General features: G+C 39.6%; 1 protein-coding gene across 1 annotated transcript in view; it reads left to right on the top strand.

Moving 5' to 3' along the window:
- The window catches only part of TNIP3 (TNFAIP3 interacting protein 3), a 49,150-nt gene that overhangs the window by 27,665 nt on the left and 1,732 nt on the right, over positions 1 to 19,753 (top strand). Inside the window, exons 7-11 of the mRNA XM_045798658.2 lie at positions 2,141 to 2,260; positions 5,381 to 5,506; positions 9,483 to 9,533; positions 10,429 to 10,527; positions 13,394 to 13,457. Of these exons, the coding sequence (XP_045654614.2) occupies positions 2,141 to 2,260; positions 5,381 to 5,506; positions 9,483 to 9,533; positions 10,429 to 10,527; positions 13,394 to 13,457 (460 nt within the window). The remainder of the gene's footprint in view (positions 1 to 2,140; positions 2,261 to 5,380; positions 5,507 to 9,482; positions 9,534 to 10,428; positions 10,528 to 13,393; positions 13,458 to 19,753) is intronic.

Below are 19,753 nucleotides of genomic sequence, written 5' to 3'. Positions count from 1 at the left end.
AGAAGCCAGATGTTTAACCAAAGTGAGAAAAATTACCTGAGGCTTGTCAGCCAGTGCCACCCATGGGCAAAATTGGTTTGTCCAACATCTCACTATTGTGAGATGGGTAGATCTGTTAGTATGCCTGTGCTTATAGGAAATTATTCTAGAATAATTCTAGAATAGGTTACAGGTGTTTGTTCAAGGAAGCTGGAAAACCCCAAGATGGAAAAATGTCGATCAAACTCACCTTTCTTTTATGACTCATTTGCAGAATTTCTAGAAGCCTGACTAGCATGAAAGGTAGACCAGGAAATTCAAATATAACAAGACCCACAAAAATAGTCAGTTCATAGGTGTAGGATATGAAATCAGCATTTTTGATTTAAGGCTTAACTCTTTTGTCTCACCCCATCCTAGATTCTCTCCATTACTACTAACAAAATTATAACTAATATGATACTTCCTAAAACTCTATAGCTTAGCAACAGATTCTAACAAAACATAAATTATTAAACAACATTTGTTGTTTCTTTAAATTCTTCTTGGAGGAAGAAAAAAGTTCTTGTTTCTTTTACAACTTCCTGAAAAATGACACTTACATTCAGGCTAGACAGTATCCATAGAGTTAAAAGACATTCTATTAGGAAATTCTTAGCCTGTCTACACCTATTTAAGATAGTAACTTTGCTTTTCTTTTCCTACCTTTATAATCATTTTGTGCAGTAATGCAGGAAAGTAAGTTACTAATAGTATCATCAAACGAACATCATTGAAGCTACCAGAGAAATTCAGAGGAAGTGAAATCTTGGAGCTCTGAAAGTGAAACTTTTCTGTTTGTATAAAGGACTCATTTGATAATGAGCAAGTAGTCATTTTGTATATGGGCTCCCAGACCAACCAGGATGAGGCGCGTTGTGTCTCAATTTTTGTGGCTGTTTTATTGAACTCATCATGAACCAAGGTCTTCAGAATGTCTTTTATATGATCTGATGAAGTATAGTATATGTAAGAGATCATGGGCTAGTGAATAATGATGATAATCTTGTTGGCAAATCTAAGTGTCTCTTGTTGCCTTCACCTCCTCACCCCACAGGGAAACCATTAAGTTGTACTGGATGTCAAGAAAGCATGGAGCACTTGGGTGGTTCAGTCGGTGATGCATCCAACTCTCGGTTTTGGCTCAGGTCATGATCTCAAGGTTATGAGATCGAGCCTTGTACCGGGCTCCACACTGAGCATAGAGCCTGTTTGAGAGTCTCTCCTCTCTCTCTGCCCTCCCTGCCTCCCCATTTTGCACACTTTTGTGCTCTGTCTCTAAAAAAAGAAAAAGAAAAGGAAAGAAAAGAAAAAGAAAGAAAGAAAGAAAAAAAGAAAGAAAGAGGAGGAGGGAGGAAGGGAAAGAAACAGAAACAGAAACAGAAAAAGGAAGCAGGGGACTCTCTGCACCCTGTAGGGAGTTAACGAATGTTTCCTTAGAGAATAAATATGGCCGTGGCCAGGCCAGGGCATGGTTTACTGAGGAGGACAGGGCAGAAGGGCAGCAGCACCGTCGATCTAGAGAATAGTGATCTGCATGGGCTCACAGTCCTGTGGGTTTCTGTCTCTCCTATTTGGGGCAGGGCTGGATAGCACAGTGTCACTCACAATGTCATCTGGGACCAGCAGCTTCAGCTTTTGAGGAATGTAGATTCTCAGACCCTCTCCCCAGATCTAATGATTCAGGATCTCTGAGGACAGTGCCCAGGGACGGGCATGTTTGCGACCTCTCCAGGTGATTCTGCTGCTCTCTAAAGTTTGAGCATTATTGATAAAGTATGTGTTTGAGTTGGAGAATCTGGAGGAAGGCTCTAGGTATGTTTCCTTTTCATGGTTGGCTTGGTGGAGGGGAGATCTCCGACATCGATGTCAAAAGCCCTCCTAAATAACAATGACAGTTGAATAACATAAGCATCATCATGGAGAAAAGACAGAGATTCTGGGGGGAAAAAAGATTGTATGCTAGAAAAGGAGAAAGTAGAAAAGTTATTCAGTCATAGAAGTAGCACCAAAAATGGAGTTCCGCCTTGCAGGGGCCATTTGAGATCATTGTAACAATTATAGAGGAATTCATAAGATGCGGTAACTCTTAGCTCAACCGTGTGCTTATCATACAACATAGGCTCTTCAAGATGCCTTGAAAATCGAGTGTTCTTCATTTCCTGAGGACTGTTTGGGAAAGTCTGAAATGGAGTACAGGCATGAGGAGATGCGAACAGAAATGGAAGTTCTCAAACAGCAGGTGAGAAGTTGAAAGTGGCGCAATCATGTGGAGAACACAGGGCCCATCGTTCATGCTCCTTTAGACATTTTTGGAAATCTTTCTGTTCAAGAGGTGTCCAAAGTTTTTGCATTTACTTTCTTTAGAATTATCTAATTATAAAGCTTGACAAGACAATATAGATGAGCTAGCCCAACTCGCACTTTATAAAAGGGGGGATTGAGTTTCCAATGGGTTGAATGGCTTGTCCAAGATTGTACGGTTAAAAGAAGGGCTTCCTAATTAACATTTTGGTGAGATTTTATGAGCACTGGTCTAGAGAGTTTCATGTGGACACAATTTATTTTGAAAACACTACCATCCCAAACCCTGGACCTTTTCAGAAAATGGTAGCAGCCAGCCCGTTTATTCTGCAGCTGCTGGCCTCCAGGCCTTGGAACAACGAGGGCAGTTTTAAAGGGAATACTCCGCACTGATCATCATCACTGAAGAGCCAGCTCTGCTCATCTACAGCCGCATGTGGACGGCACCACCTAGCAATGTACTGATGCCCAAGGCCTTCCTCCTCCCCACTCACCCAACCTCAACCCCACGTCCCCGAGTGGACAGAAAGTAAAGGAGTAGCTTCTGCATGTATCAGCAACAGAGGGCCATAGGCACAGAGCCCTGCCTAACCGATCTGGGTCTAAATTTAGTTCAGCCAGCTGGAGCTGGCTTCGCTGAGGGGCCACCCATGCATATCACATCTCTCTTCCTGTAAGAGGTTAAATAAACTGATGAAGGTAAAGAGCTGGAACAGTTCATGGTGATGTCAATAAATACAGGATACATATAGGAATCCTATATCCGAAGCACACATTGTCAGTAATACATTAGCGGTGGGAGAGAGGATGTGATAGAACAAAGGGTTGGGAAGTATGTCCCTGGAACTGATTTGTTGGCTGTTTTGCTCCGAACAAGGCCAACTCCAAGGATTCTTGATGCAATATGCCAAAGAATTAAGCAATTGTATTCTTGTTGTTGTTGTTTATTGTTAGTACTTCCTAGGAAGTAGCCTATCTGTAAATCTAGAAAATTCAGAGCATTTGATAGTAAAGTTGCATTTTCTCTTCTATCAACCCTCTTTTGAATAATCTGCCTCATTACATTCAGGATCAAATACATAGTTTAAAAATAAACCTATGAAGAGAATAAGGGTAGTATTCGGAGTGTTAAAGCTCCGCCAAATTCTCAACCCCTAAAGTACCATTGCCACTGGCCAGGATTCCTCCGAAAAAAACTACTTCTTATGTTCAGACAGTTGAATCATCTTTGATGCTCTCATATAATGTATCCCACATGCAGGAGAGTCACTCTTACACATGCACAGAGTTTACAGCCATGGTTTAGCTCATATTGGATGCAGACAATGACAGGTATCCTTTTTTTCATTATCCGCAAGAGGTCCAGCATCCCTCTCCTTAGTTTTTGCGTGGCTCTTTTGCTAACTTCATGCATACACATTTTAACTGTGCACATTTTTAATTGGACACCCACAATCACTATATCACCGAGTCATGTGATACGCTAAAGGATTTCAATTCACAAAGAAACTGAGCTAGGATCTTGGCCACCTGATTGCGGTGATGACATCGCTATCAGCATTGTGTTTGATAAAGAGTGTTCAATTCTGATCAGATGAGCTTCTCCCATTTCAAGTGCCTCTGGTAATTGTTTACAGAGCATTAGTTTGACTCTGTCTGGAACTGAGCCTCAGATCTTAACCAAAACCACGACCAAAACAAAATGTCAGCTTAGCTGGGTGTATTTCCCTTGCAATGCTTCTGGTGAATAAAACCTTAAAAATTAAATGTGTATATCTGCATCTAGATCTGTATAACATGTTTAATTTCATCCTCTCTTGCTATTACATTTTGTTCTATTATTATCGACTTTAATAAGCCTCTAGTTAAAACATGTTGCATTATTGGTGGTGAAGGTGCAGAGTGCATTAGTATTAATAGACAAAAATCTAGCTACTAGGTTCCCATGGAAGTTGGAATTTAACTCATTGTCTTAAAAGAATTCCTTTGCCTCATTCCCTAAGCTTCATTTATTTTTCATCGTTCCACATACGAGTCTCCAAGCCATCAATCAACACTATGCCGGTCAAGAACAATAATGATTAAATCTGTTTTTCTTTTGGTTTGATTGCTTTTCTGGAATATGTGGAGTATTTCTTGAGAGGCGTTCCACTAAAATATTACTACTTTTTAAAAAATGATGTACCCCTAAAATTACTGGGGCCAATTGTGAATACCTTTTCACAGTCATACTTTGCTCTTCCACATACATGAGCCTTTCATTTCTATTTTGTGTTCAATTTGCTATTTATATTTGGAAACTGGCATGCCAATATTTAGTGGCTTCACTTAACAGCTATTGTCAGTAAACCGTCTTTTAGAACTTCAAGCACTATTCCTACATCGAAGCCTTGTGTTGGGGATGGATGGCTTGCCCCAAAATAGTGATACTTAACACTAGGCAAGAGGGGAGGTGGACGCTCATCACATAAGGAAATATGCAGCAGAATGATGGGTGAGGGGAATTTTTTTTTTCAAAATATCCATGTTGTTACTTTACTTCTGAATTCCTGACACATACTCAAGGAGGAAAAAGCTGAGAACTGCCATTCTAAACAAAGCGAGAGATAAAATTATGGCCAGATCCATTAGGATAGAGTCTCACCATGAAGAAATAGTCATGAAAAGAGGATAGGAATTACTCAGATTGGACAAGCCCAGATAGCACCTCCTCCCCTTCTTCTTCTTCTTCTTCTTCTTCTTCTTCTTCTTCTTCTTCTTCTTCTTCTTCTTCTTCTTCTTCTTTTTTAAGATTTTATTTATTTATTTGACAGAGAGAGACAGCCAGCGAGAGAGGGAACACAAGCAGGGGGAGTGGGAGAGGAAGAAGCAGGCTCCCAGTGGAGCAGGGAGCCCGATGGGGGGCTCAATCTCAGGACCCTGGGATCACGCCCTGAGCCGAAGGCAGACGCTTAATGACTGAGCCACCCAGGTGTCCCCAGATAGCACTTCTTCTGAAATGATTTTAATGGCTTAGAGAAAAGGATGCTAACAGTAACAGCAAGTCAATATTTCCTAGGTGCAAATATATGAAGAAGACTTCAAAAAGGAGCGATCAGACCGAGAAAGACTTAATCAAGAGAAAGAGGAGCTACAGCAAATTAATCAAACTTCTCAATCCCAGTTGAACAGGCTGAATTCTCAGGTATAAGTCAAAACAAAATAATCTTTGCCAGCACATGTGTATTTTTTTATTTTTTCATAAAAAAAAATTCAAGAATTTGGCTTCTGTTAATTGACATTGATTTTCTTTGAGAGGTAAGCACCTGGGATGAAATCATTCTTAAACAATCTTTTAAAGAGATGAAAATGACTGGAGATTTCTTTTAACTTAAGTCTATTAAGGAGGTATCTAAGAAATTAGATTCCAAAGTCTTTTATAAAATCCAATTCTTTTGATCTTTTTCTAGTAATATTTATCTTGGTAGAGAGGGAGTTGAACTATCTAGTAATCAAAATTCAAATCCAAAACACTCCAACAGAGTGAAGTTGTTTCTAAGCCCTTGTCATTTTCTTTTAGGGCTATAATACAATGTTCCTGTCTTCCAAAAACATACATATTTCTACATGTCATTTATATATATAAAATACAGTGAAACTGAGAATTGTTCAGTGGGTTTCCCAATTAAATGTAACTGAATCACTCTCAAGGAAGCCACATAATTTTAGTTTATTGGGATAGAATATATTAAATGTAAGCATATTACAATTAAATGTAATAGGATATATTAGAAGTAGACTCAGGAAGTGGCATAATGGGTAAATATTGATGTTAATGAGGAAAATGTAGCTAACACAACTTTGGCTTAAGAAAAGAAAATGAACCACAGAATTTTTGATTTGCAAAATCATCCAATGCTTTTCAGTAAATAGAAAATTGTTGCAGGACATGCTGTGACAGCTCTGGAGCCACCAGATCCTTCATCTCAAAAGAAATGTTTAACTAGTTGTCTTCTTCTTCCTAATACTGTGAATTAAACTCAATTTCTTTTCTGACATTTTTTCAGGGATTCACTTGAAATTCCTAATTTTACATGCAAAACTCATTTGGCAGAACCATTTTCTAAGAAGTTAAAAGGAATAAAATAGTGGTAAAAGTATAATAGAATGCCTTTCTGAAAATAATTCATGCACCTTACTTTATGCAAGCAAGGGGTGAGAAAATGTTCTGATTACTCTCCGTGAGGAAATCACTCTCAGTTTGTATGTCTTACATGCAGCGCTTCCTTAATTTCTTCTAAGTTTCACCGCACTAATTATTTTGTTTCCAGCCATATTTTAATTTGCTCCTTCTACTATATTAAGTTCAGATTGATGATAAATTTGTGTCTAAGATGGGCAATGTCTTTGCCATTGTAGACATTCTAGTGCGTCCAGGAACACATAACAATCTAAATATACTAGAGACTGTAATCCACAAGTAATTTTCATTTCTGTCATCTGTAAACTAATTTTTTATTGTTATCAACAAAACAATGCATTGTCTACACAGAGTGTGGTATGATTGTATTAATGAACTAAGGGATAATCTTGGTGATACCTTAAAACTACCAAAATTTTTCTTTAAATAATGATAGTCCAAGCATTTATTTTTCATTTTTTTAAAGATTTGCTTATTTGAGAGAAAGAGAGAGAGCCCTTGCACATGCACGAGTGTGGGGAGGGGCAGAGGTAGAGGAAGAGGGAGATAATCTCAAGCAGACTACCTGCTGGGCGCTGAGCCTGACACGGGGCTCAATCCCACGACCCTGAGATCATGACCTGAGCAGAAATCAAGAGTCAGACACTTAACCAATGAAGTCACCCAGGCGCCCCCAAGCATTTATTTTTCAAAAGTTTATTCACTCTGGTCAAAGAATGATAGAATTCACAAAGGGATGTAGTGGATGGCTTAACAACCTATGATAAATGTATTAATGGCAGATTGAATGCCATGATATAATAGAATTAGCATGATGTTATTTGAATAGCATATTATCTGTGGTCCAAAAAAGGAATTCTTAGGTCCAATCATTCTGGCCCTAGTTGCTTACATACCAGAGTTTATTCATTCTATCACTAAGGATGTTTTAATCCAATGACTGGTAACATAGGAGTGTGGTAAAGAGCAAGATACTTAGAGATACTTGGGAGTAGGAGTAAGGGTAAAAGCTTTGCGTCTGTGCTGCTTTGACAATTAAGAATGACATTGAGCAAGTTCTCCAACTTTCCTGTGCTTCCTTTCTTCATCTGTACAATGATAAAGTTGAACCAGATGGTCTCTAAAATATTTCTTATAATTCTAAAACCTCTGTCTCTAAAAATAAGTTACTAAATCTCTCAGTATACTCGCCTGTGAAATATGGATGATGGTTTCCACCTCACGACTTCACAAAGTTGTTCTCAGACTGAAATGAAAAAAACCTATATAAAAACATCTAGCTCAGATCATGCCTCACAGGTATTTCACAAATGATTTTAGTCTATTGGAAGGGGGAGCTTTTGAATAGAGTCAGCTAATTGTATAATTAACATGCCACATTTGTTCCTTGTAATTTAATTTTGATGCTTTCTATATGCAAGGCATTTGTGATATACTGTGAGGGACTAAAAGAATGATCCTTGCTATTAAAGACTCACAGTATAATGAGGGGAACATATATAGTCTATCCTTATCATTTGTTGATTCCATATTTGTGAATTTGCCTTCTCACTGAAATGTATTTGTCAACCCCAAATCAATACTGGTGCCACCTAAAGCCATTTGTGAACATGTACAGAGCAGAAAAACACTTGAGTCACCTTACACGCTTGTTCCCAGTTGAGGTCCAACAGAGCCTTGCCTCTGTGTGTTGGCTCTCAGACTGTAACAATGTCCTTCTCATGGTTTATTTAGTGCCACATTTTCTCATTTTTGTCCTTTTTGTTGGTTATTGCATTGCTTAAAATGGCCCCCATACGGTGCAGAGGTGGCCCCTCAGGTCCCTCAGCACAGGAAGGCCGTGCTCTGCCTTACAGAGAAAAGACATGTTAGACAAGCTTCGTTCAGGGATTAACATAGTGTTAGAGGTTAAGAGTTCAATGTTACTGGATCAAAAATCTATATTCAACAAGATGCCTTTAACAGAAACACACATAAAACAAGATTCTCTATTGATCAGTCAACAAAAATGGTATGACCAGAGGCTCGTAGGAACCTAACCTTGTATTTCCCGAGGAGCAGTGGTTGCGTTCGCCACTTCATGTTCACGGTGACTTTACAGAACGTAACTCCTGTAGATAATGAAAACTGAGGGTTCACAGTACACATTGGACTATAAAAAGTCACATGGAAAATAAATAATGCCAAATGGGAGGACAAAGGAAGGAGAGAGGCGGAACTTGGAACGGTATCATTCAGTGGGGATACATGCCTCACAGGGATGAGGGACGGGGTGTGTAGGGACGACAATAGCACGACTAATGAGTCAAAGCAGAGACAGCTTTGTCTAGTTGTGTCAGATGTTGAAGGACTCAGGGTGGGTGACTCTGCTAGATGAGGCTGGGCCTTAAATAGGGAGAAGCCATGAAGTACAGCAGTGTGACTTTGCCCGAGTTACTCGGTGTCTCCTGTCTCAGCGTACTCATCTGTGAAATAGGGACGAGAACATTCAGTATCACACAGAGGCATTGGGAGGGATCGGTGAGTTATCACATGTAAAGCTGTGGCTCGGTGTCTAGCGTGGATTAAGTGCACGTACAACTTCTAGCATTTACGGTGGCAGCTCTTGAAGATACAGCTGACCATCCAATTCTATTCAATAAGCACCGGAAGCTGTTTCTGTATCTGCCTATTCCTGTGTCTCTCTATTTATATCTATGTCTCAAGATATCGACCGAAAACTGAGAATTGCTATCGTTTCAACAGATTGGAATAACGGTTTGAAAAGATTCCACTTTCCAAACTTCACTTTGGTGTTTTAAGATAGAACCAACACAGGTCTGAAAAGTCCAAAACATGACTGTCTTCAGTGGCATGACTGCTGTATCAGTGCTTCACCGCTGGGGCTTCTGAGCAGGTCACTGACAGCTGGGTCAAGAGTAACCATAGGACGACCCATGTGGACTCGTTTGAAAACCAAATGCCTTTGTTTTGTCCATAGATAAAAGCGTGTCAGATGGAGAAAGAAAAACTAGAAAAGCAGTTAAAACAGGTACGTTGCTCCTTACGTAAATTCACCAATCTTCTTGTCGTGGTTGAAACGGCTTTAAGTTCTGCCCCCACATTCATTCCCAAGCACAGCAGTTGCCCGTGATTCCAATTAAAGGTGTATTCAAGCCCTGCTACAGATGTTCCGGAACAACCCATGCTTTGCACTATGGACTAAAATGCCAGAGGATCGATAATACTTAGGTATCACCGAGGCCTCTCAGCCCTGATGCATGTAAAAAACACATGCTTTCCAGAACATGTTACCAGTAGCCCATGCCTTAGTGTGTGCTCATGCAAATGGAGATTTCTTCATAGACCCACGAACACCTGGGAAGTATATTTCCTTGGTATTTCTTGCAGTTGCTTAGACAATGTTCCGTGGAAAAGTACATCAAAGATGTGTGCCTCTTGAGAAAATACACTATCTTCTTGGGCACTGAAGTGTCCTGTCCCATTGGTTCTCTAGTAGCCTTCAGGAATGAATATTATTTCTCTTAATTCTTGACTTCCTCTCTGGACTTTAGTGATGCTGTAGGAGTCTCTGACTACAATGTAAGAACGCGTGATTTCTGGCTTAATGGCTGGTTCTTCTTAAGCGAGGACCCTCTGTGAAGATAACTCAGAAACAGGAAGTGAACTCTCTACCTTTTAAGTGTTTCTGATGTCTTCAACATGAATAGCTACTTAGACTCTCACCTTAAGTGAAATCTGCCCCGTGAGCCTTATCTCTGTCAGTCCAGAGCCTGTGTCCGTGTGCCCACTACGTTGAGTCAGGATTATGAGAGTTCGACTGCACCTTAAGACTTCAGCCAAACCTGGGGTCGTATCAAGCAAGTGTCAGTGTGACTTCTCAGTCTCCCCCACTTCCAGTGAACTGACCACCTTATCCTCTTCAGATGCTGTTCCCAATGTGTAACTGCGGCTTGAGTTCCCACGTGCGGGATCCACGCGCACCAGCGGGCTCTGGGGCCGCACGGGATCGACAGAAGCCCCCAGTAAGTAAGAGCTCCCATCTCAACACAGAAGCGCTTCTATCACCTAATAAGTCCCAGTATTGTTTTTTTTTTTTTCTTTTTGGTAGAAATGCTGTCTGTCTCTGTGATTTGAGCACATACTGTTGTCCCCAGAAAGAGCCTCTTTTAATGTCAGCCTCTAATTCAGAGAGTTACAGTGGCCAGTGTACACTGTGATGATCTTTTGGGGACATGGCATCCACAGGACACACATGGATATGAATAAATTCACGGAATGTTATCAAACTGAGCTGTAATTCCTTGAACATTTTTTATGGGCCATTTGAAATGACATACCTGACCCTGCCCAAAGGGCATTTTTGTGCATAAAGAAAAGCAAGTGAATATAGCAAGTCTGAAAGATGCTTTTTCCAGTTGTAAACTTATATTGAACTACTATGGATATGGCTGCATCTGTGCAATATAGTCTTTGACATTTTCCAATTAAAAGGATATTCTTAAAGGATCCAAGAAAAAGTGACCCACTTACGTTGCTCTCTGAGGCTGTGTCTAGCCAGGCAAAATGCAACGAACAGTGGAGCAATTATTTGTGAGTGGAATTGATTTGGACAGCCAACCTGAATAAGCCAGAACCAAAGCACCCTTGCTTCCCTTCTCCATAGCGCTGGTTCTCCCACCCTCCCCCACCGTCTGGATGCTGGGCTCTACTTTGTGTCTTGCCTACATAGACAGCATCTTTATGCAGGAAAAAAATATATGCATTTTTCTGCATTTCGGAAATGCTCAGACAATCCCCCTCCCCCTTAGTTTTTATTAACTCTGTTTTTAATTGTGCGAAGAATCTTGAGATTCCAACAGGAATTTTCCTAGCAGAGCATGATTCCCTTGGTTGCCATACTTTTGTGTTTGAGTGTGACTCAAAGCTCTTTTCCCAAGGGAGGAGGTAATGACTCTTTGGGTGGCAGAGGGATGTCAGAATTTAATGAGCACCCCTTCTTTGACCCTGGTGTGACACAGCACACTGCTGAGAATTGGGTTCTTTTTGTGTTGTTTCCCGTTGTCACTTCTGTCTGCTCACCCGCCCCATTTCTTTTTTTCTTTACCTGTTTGCTTACTTTTCAGTCTTTACCAGAAACATTTCTGGGAATCCCCAAACACAGCTATCATTCCTTAAATTTCTGTCTTTCAGAATGTAGATGTAAATTAATATTGTGGGAAACATAAAGAGATAGAAGGTTACTTTGGTGTTAGCTCCTACAGGTTGGGGAATTGGAGAAATATTCTCGTGAAAGGTTAACGATAAAAACAATGAATCATGCAAGTTTATCTAGAAGTAAAAATGACTATTTTCTTCAGAAGCTCATTTATGGAAAGAAGGCAGAAATTCACCTACTATAAAAGCTCATCAAACTTTCCCAATCAATTATAAGAGGTAAGGTGGTCCAGACCGTGTAAAATTATCACTGAATTAAGTCCTATATTTGGAAAAAGATTCCAAGCCATGTATAATGTCCTACATTTTCAAGCAGTATTCAGTTAAACAGAATCTTGCTATAACAGTTGAATTTCACTCCCAGAGTTCATTTTAAAAGAATATTTCATGTTTTATGCTTCTTTCTAAGCCTGAATTAAAGCACAAGCAGTAGTGTTTGTAAAGTTACAGTATATTTGCCTTCTTTTGGCAACTCTCCTGGAATCTAAAACTGAGGCTCACGTCACTTATCCTACGTGTTATTTGAGACATCTAAAAATAAACGAGGAGATAAAAAACAGAGGTGATCTCATTTCCTCTTTTAGCTTTTTCATGGACCAAAAGGAGCCAAGAGCCTAGGTGTCTGAGTGGGGGTAAAGTGGGGTCAGACTGTACTGAATGCAGCGTCTCTCAGTGTCTTGTCAGATAATTGAACTGTAAGGCTCTTTCAGTGGTCTGGCAGCCCTGTAAATGCTCCCTGCTGGCTCATTGGTAGAGACGTTTTCCCGGAGTTATTTTCAGGAGGTAATTGATTAATAGAACAAAAGGTCTGTATTCTCTGTGTCTGGGGTGGAGATAGTAGGAGGCAGGGGTGAGCACTGGGAGCAGGAAGACAGACCATCCTCATGGGCAGGTGAAGCTAGGTTGCTCTGTTCCAAGTAGGTAACTACAGAGGCACTCGTCCTAGAACTGTATCTTGAACTTCGGGTCTATGGTTTATGATTTATGCAAAGCAGTTTGTTTGACATGTTCCCTGATGTTCAATATCTAGGTGTGTGTTTAACTGGTGAAGCCTAGAAGAAAATCCCACAAGAAAAATCCAAGTCTGCCCTCACCTCTCACTGCCTCTCTAGTCTTAACTCTGAATAATCTAGACAGTAGTTTCCACGGAAGAACAGTACGAAGGGAAAAATCCACCTTGCTTCACTGTTCTGAGCCTCTATAAGCCACGTCTGCGCCGAATGGCTTAGATTTCTTCCTCGTACCCGAAAACACTAAGCTTGTCATTGTTTTCTTGGTCTTTCTGTTGCCTCCTGTGTGAGGGCTTTAAACATAGTATTTATTGATGGTAAACTGCTTTGTTTTATTTATGGGCTGTAGTAAGTTCTACAGAAGTGTTTATACTTCTGCAGATATCCAAAACACATCTGCTTTAAAAAAAAAAATGCCACAACCCCAAAGTAGGAGAAACTCTGGCCAACACAGAATAGATTTGGGCGGGGGGAGGCGTTGGGAGATGGGGATCGTGATGAAGGAGGTAAGAGAGATGAGCGAGATTGGCAACAGGTTTGGAATGAAAGGACTTTTGTGCTGCCTGCGTAATAAAAGCCACATAGTGTAATTATATTTTTAATACGCCACTATGTTTTGTTTGAAGTCCATATTGCTCTAATAACGTCGCATTGCTCCACGCAGCCAGACTCTCAGTGGTGTGCTCCTGACCAGTTTCCGCCAGATGTGCAGCACAAGGCGAAGAATGGTAAGACCACAGCTGTATGGAGCGTTCTTTCATGTTTACATTTTAATGGGGTCTTTTGGGGATGTTTACTCAACATACATTCGTCCGTACTCGGGGAGGGCCTTCTATAAAGTTGTGCTGCATACACAACGCTAATTTGATGCACCTGGGGTCAACTTGAACTCCTTAAGAAACAGAGAATGTTCGAGTGCAGAAATGCGGGAATCTCAGTTCTGGCTTCTGCTCCCATTCCAGGCTCAGAGTCAGTATTCCATCTGGGGCTAGAAATGAAAACTTCAAGTGGAGCTATACAGTAACAACAACAACAAAGCTCTGGGATTCCACTACAAAGGGCAGAGGCTCATGCGCTCTTCCAGGTTGAGTTTGCTAGACAGATGTTTTAAATGTCACTGGCAGACAGACAGAGGAAACCAAAGACTCAGAACTGTTCCCTAATGACTAAATGTCAGACTCCAAGTTTAGGCCAAGGTAGCCCACAACACCCACCTCTAAGTATGCTGGAAAAAAACACTAAAAAGTCACCTATCAAGTACTCACAACTGAGTACTCTTTTATCATATTTTTCTTTGGTTGACCATTCTCCTCTTCTTTCCAGCATCTGCCACACTTTCTACTGCTTGTTTCTGTGGTCTCATGAGGCCGCTTGGTAATGGGCTGTATAAACTGGCCTATAACCATAACCCCACCTCTGTTCTCATCACATATAATCAAAAGTCAACCATGCCTGCTACGTGTTTAAAAATCTCATAGAACACACACCTGTGACTGTACGTTGTTAATTTCCAGAGATTTTAATCTATCTAGGAAAGCTGAAGATGAGCCATATTCCAATTTCAGGCCATACTTGAAACTTGATCTCATTTAGTTCAAACCTGAGATCATAGAATTCTAGTTTTTACTACAAGGAGCCCATTATGGAGTGGAAATAGAAAGACAGGGGTAACACATGTAGTTTAGCAGGTCGTGTACTTCACAAGCCCAAGTTCTTCATGGTAGTCTGTGTAAATGGAGCCTCCTAGAGTTGCACAATACACAACCTGGACAGCTGTACACAGAAGCACTAGGAGTAGCAAGGGCCATAGCTTACAAAAGCATTATAGATAGAAAGATAAAAAGTGAGAACTCTATAAAAGAATGTCTAGGAATTTATCAGAAAATTGTAGGACTCTTTTTTTCTTTTCTTTGTACTAGGAATATAACCATTGGTTTTAATGAAGTTCTTGGGTCCCAGCCATAATAGAGAGCTTTTATTAGAAAGGCATACTATTAACCAGAATGATTGTTGCATAATGTCTGTGTTTTTGAAATCCATTGTTGTATAATAGCTGAGCTTCCACCCAATTATAATTTTCCACTTCGTATTATATTGGTCTGGAATGAATATTAAAGATATTCTCTCCCTGAATTGGAGTTTAACCACTAGAAAATACAATTGAGCAGTAGAGAATTCAGTAATATCATAAAGCTGTTTATGTATCACTAATAGATTCTTCTTGGACCAGTGTAATAGAAGCTAATAATTATATAAAGTGGAAGGGAAATGTGATGACTTTCCGAAACTAAATTAAATATGCAAAAATAGTATATTATAGTCAGTATATAAGACCTACAGATTTTTGTCTGCTTGGGAAGAAACATAATGAAGTTTGTGGTGTGTAAACAAGCTGTGTAACACTCTACAGATGTAAAATTACAGTGAAAAATAAGCCTCTATTATGTAGCAACCTGAGTATTTTTAAGACATTGTTCTAATCTTCACAACAATGCAATAAAATAGGTTTTATTATATTATACCATTTTACAGATGGGTAAACTGAGGCTTGGAGAATTTAAGTCGCATGCCTAAATCACACAGTCTGTAAAATTTAGCCCTGGGATTAGATTCCAGATGTATAGGACATCAAAACCTATGCTTTGAATCACATCTTACAGTGCCCTCAAAAACCTACCTCTCTCACTATATTAGAATTTTGTACAATGACAGATATAAAATGAGAATGGGGGATTTGACTTGGATAATTATATGACTTAAACCTAACCCTCAATAATCTTTTCTTCCTATGAAGCCATAACCTATGTTATTTGTGCTGCTCATTTGGTATTTTGAATATCACAGGTAAAAGCCAAAGTACTATGTAAGATTAAGTATGTAATAATTATGTTATGAACAAATTCATGCTTGGTCAGCCCTGGTAGAAACTGATGGGATATGTTGCCATTTGAACCCTTTCTTTCTCCATACCAACCCGCTCTACAGCTCACTGTGGCTTTTCTGCAGTAGGGAAGAGGGCTGATCACGGCTAGGGGACCACTGTAGAAAGAAATTCCTTGCTCAGAAATCTGCTTATTTTTGATTTCCTCCTCTTCTAGCTTCCAAAGCTGATGCTATCTCAAGGTTCAAGCCAGTTCATAAAAATTGGCAAAAGCTCTGAGATAACCCTTGTCAAAAAATCTGCCATGTACCATTATTTAATTTCAGTGGTGATTCTTACTATTTTTTATGTCATTTAATTGTAGGTCCAATGCAATTACTCAGAATTCTTAAAAGTAACTTTGTGGTGTTGTTAAATAGGAGTTTAGAAATCTTTCTGTTATACAGACATTTTTGTTATGATACTATTCATTGTCTTATTATTTGGCTAATATGTTTATCTTTCACTATTCAGGAATATACTGCTAGTCAGCATACCCTGTGTTTTGGGCTATAAATACCCAAACTCAAACAATAGAAGAAAAAAATGAGTGGAAAAATTAAGCTCTGTTTCTGGTAAATTATAAACAGAAAGTATTTTTAAAACTCTCATAAATTTTATTCATATAAGTACTGAAGTATTTTACTTGTATGTCAATGAAAATGACCCTTTTAGAAATATGGATATTTAAATGAATAATTAATAAATTAATTTGTATGTGTACTTTATACCTTGTCCAAGATCTCAGTTTTTATTAATTTCCTATGACTTCTGACAAATTGTACTTTTCTGAACCCAGTATGTATAGCACATTATAGTTTGATCCTAGTATCTATCCTTGTAATTCCTCTTACGGTAATCTAACCTGAAATAGTGGCTCTGACATCTATACATGAAGTGTTTGCAGAGAAGTAGCCCTGTGATTTTTAGAACGTACACTGGGTAATGAGTGATTAAATTGCTATGACACCACTAGGTCCTCCTTTAACGTCCCCAGAGGCTGAGGCAAGAATACGTGGAGAGCTATGTACTTCAGGCTCAATATTTAAACGTCACAAATCAGGCGTAGAAGCTATTGTAGTCTATCCTTGTATTGATAAATATAGCCGGAAGGGCAGAGTGAAATTTAAAGTGCTCGCATTCCAAACAGTTCCGTTCCAGGACACAGTGGCACAGGAAGACCTGAGCCGTGGCCCATCCCCTTCTCTTCCCACCTTTCCACTGGGAGGGCTCTTGAGTGTGAATCTGAGTACAGCCCAGCCCAGTTGGCACATCCCAACTTCATCCATATGCCCCTCATTACACCACAAACAGCACCCGTTGGCTTCAGGCCTACGGGAGGACCCAGGACCACATGAGGCCTAGAAGCAGAAACAGGGTCACTTGGGCGGGAATTTTGAGGTCTGCATGTGGGTACCAAGAGCTTGTTCTAGAAGGAGGCAGACTCACACTGGGGAGTGGCTGGAGGAGGGCCAGAGCAGAGTCCTCTAAAAGTGGGAACCTTATGAAGGGCTTCCTGGCCAAATGCTTAAAGTCAATAGGTACTGAATTGAACAGTCTTTGGGTCAACTAATTTCCAGCTTTGCCCTCAGTTACAGTCTCTGGTTAGTTTAGAATGCTTTACGGGCACATTGGAGATTAACTCTTCTTCTAAAAACTAAAGATTTAAATAAAGGTTTTCAAGATGCTTAAGACTTACTTGGCTTTCTCTCTGCACAGCACTAAATAATAGCATTTTTATATATCGAAGTTCACAGATGTTAAAGGGTTACAGTTTCTGTTTAGAAACATGTGATTTTATGAAGAACATTTTAATCTCTTTTCATCTGTTATCAGAATGGGACGCAAAATGACTTCAGTGTTTCTAGAACAATTATGGCATAGTAGAGTTAGTATAACCTTGAAAACATGTTGTTTTGTTTCTTCCTTTGTGAAATGTCGAAAGGCTATGTTTTCTAACTACATTGCGTGCCAGTCTCTTCTGTACCTTCCAAATTTTTCATATGGTGCAGAGTTGAACTTCGTCTAATGAGCTAGAGCTCAATTCTTACATGTTTGGAAAGACTTGAAATGTAGGCATGTGAGATTGTGTTGTGAGCAAACATAATTATTTCTTTACAGTATAGAGATCAAAGCTCATCTATTATAATTGGCCTTTACTAATGTCCAGTAATAACTATCTAACCGAATACTGACTGAATTCATTTCCTAGGGTTACCATAACAAAGCACCAAAAACTAGATGGCTTAAAACAGCAGAAATGTACCCTCTCACACTCTGGAGGCCAGAAGTCTGAAATCCAGGTGTTGGCAGGGTCCTGCTCCCTCCAGAGCCTCTAAGGAAGGCTCCTTCCTTGCCTCTTCCTGCTTCTAGTAGCCCCAGGAGTTGCTTGGCCTGTGGCAGCATAACTCCAATCTCTGCCTTTCTCTTCACATAGCCGTCTTCCCTCTTGTCTGTGTCTGTGTTCAAATTTTCATCTTCTTATAAGGACTCCAGTCATATTGGATGAGACTAATCCAGCATAATCTCATATTAACCTGATTATGTATGCAAAGGCCAATTTCCAAATAAGGTCAAATCCACAGGTACGAGGGGTTAAGACATGCACCTATCTTTTTTTTGCGGGGGACACAATTCAACCCATGACACTAACCATGTGTCAGAAACTATTCTAAGCACTATATATATTTATATATTATCTCATCAAAACCTTATAGCAACTCTATGAAATGAGTACTACTATTATTCCTGTTTGAAAATTGTGGAAACCGAGGAACAGAGAGACAATATGATTTGTCCAAGTCCACATAGCTGGTTATTTTTGGCTAGGATATAGATAAGCCAGGCAGTCTACTTCCAAAGCCCACACTGTAACCACCAAGCAACATGGACAACCGCATGCTACACATTAAGATATAATAGTGTCATCTTTTGGATGTATTTTATTTACATAAATTCTAATGGCCCTATCCTGAAAGCCAGAATCTTTATTTCTCAGTTTGTGTCTTTTTATAACTGTCTTTATAACTGAATATTATAGATCATTTTACATTGGTAAAATGGCTGGATTAGTTGGATTTTTTTCAGTACCTGGTAGTATGAAGAGATAGAGGAGTCAGTGTAAATAGTAAAAGCTACTTGAGATGTAAGAAACAGAAGAAACTTAGAGACTATACTTGTGTGATTTTCAATACAGATGGATAAAATATTAAGAACATTTTTCTTTTATAAAATACATTACTTAATTATCTTACCAGCAGTTAATAAAAATATTAATAAAAATTTAGAAACAGATAGTTTTATGTCTATTTCTGGATTTTTAGAGAAGAACTGCAGGAAAAATGCATCCTCATTTATAATGCTAGAAAGATCAGCTTATTGGTAAACTAAGTGATTTTGCTAAGGGAATATTAAATAAAGTGTAAGTGTATATTTATATGTACAGAAACATGAGAAAATACAGGTGGTAAATATATTCCTATGCAGACATCGATTTATAAGCAAAGACTAAACGTTCCGATTAACATTCGATATAAATAGGTGTAGGTAGGTAGGTAGATAGGTAGAACCTAGATAAGAAAAATACAGTAAGGCTAGACTAGTCACAATTCCACTGCGGGAATAAAATTGCAATATTTCTCTTAAATGGAAGATAGAAATCTGTAGGGAAATGAGGTTTCTATTACGTATTGCATCCCAACTGGGAAGAGTGTTTACTTACCAACGTTTCCTTACTGTTGATGTGTAAGCATGCACGTTCTGAGGTGAGTGGGCCTGTAGGGAGCAAACTTCCCGTTTAACCTCTTCTGCGGCACTGGGCCCCTCCCCTCATAGGGGACTTTAGATTCAGCCGACCCTTGATGTGGAGTCAAACATGGCCTCTGCCACCAAGATCTCTGGGTCCTATTCGGATCACTTCAGCATCATGGTACTTAACCTGTGCTCCTGTGAGCAGAAAAGGAGAGAGTGTAACTCATACCATTAACAAATACTAAGGCACACAGTCAGTGAGTGGAGTTCTTTACCAACCAATAAGGCGCTGTGAGAACCTACGATTCCCTGGTGGCCTTTCTCTTGCCCTGCCGTTCAAACTGTGGAGCCAAG

This window comes from Ursus americanus, chromosome 13, assembly GCF_024610735.1.
Source record: "Ursus americanus isolate L20-20 chromosome 13, mUrsAme1.1.p, whole genome shotgun sequence".
Taxonomy (NCBI): Eukaryota; Metazoa; Chordata; class Mammalia; order Carnivora; family Ursidae; genus Ursus; species Ursus americanus.
This window is presented reverse-complemented; position numbering and strand designations above follow the sequence as displayed.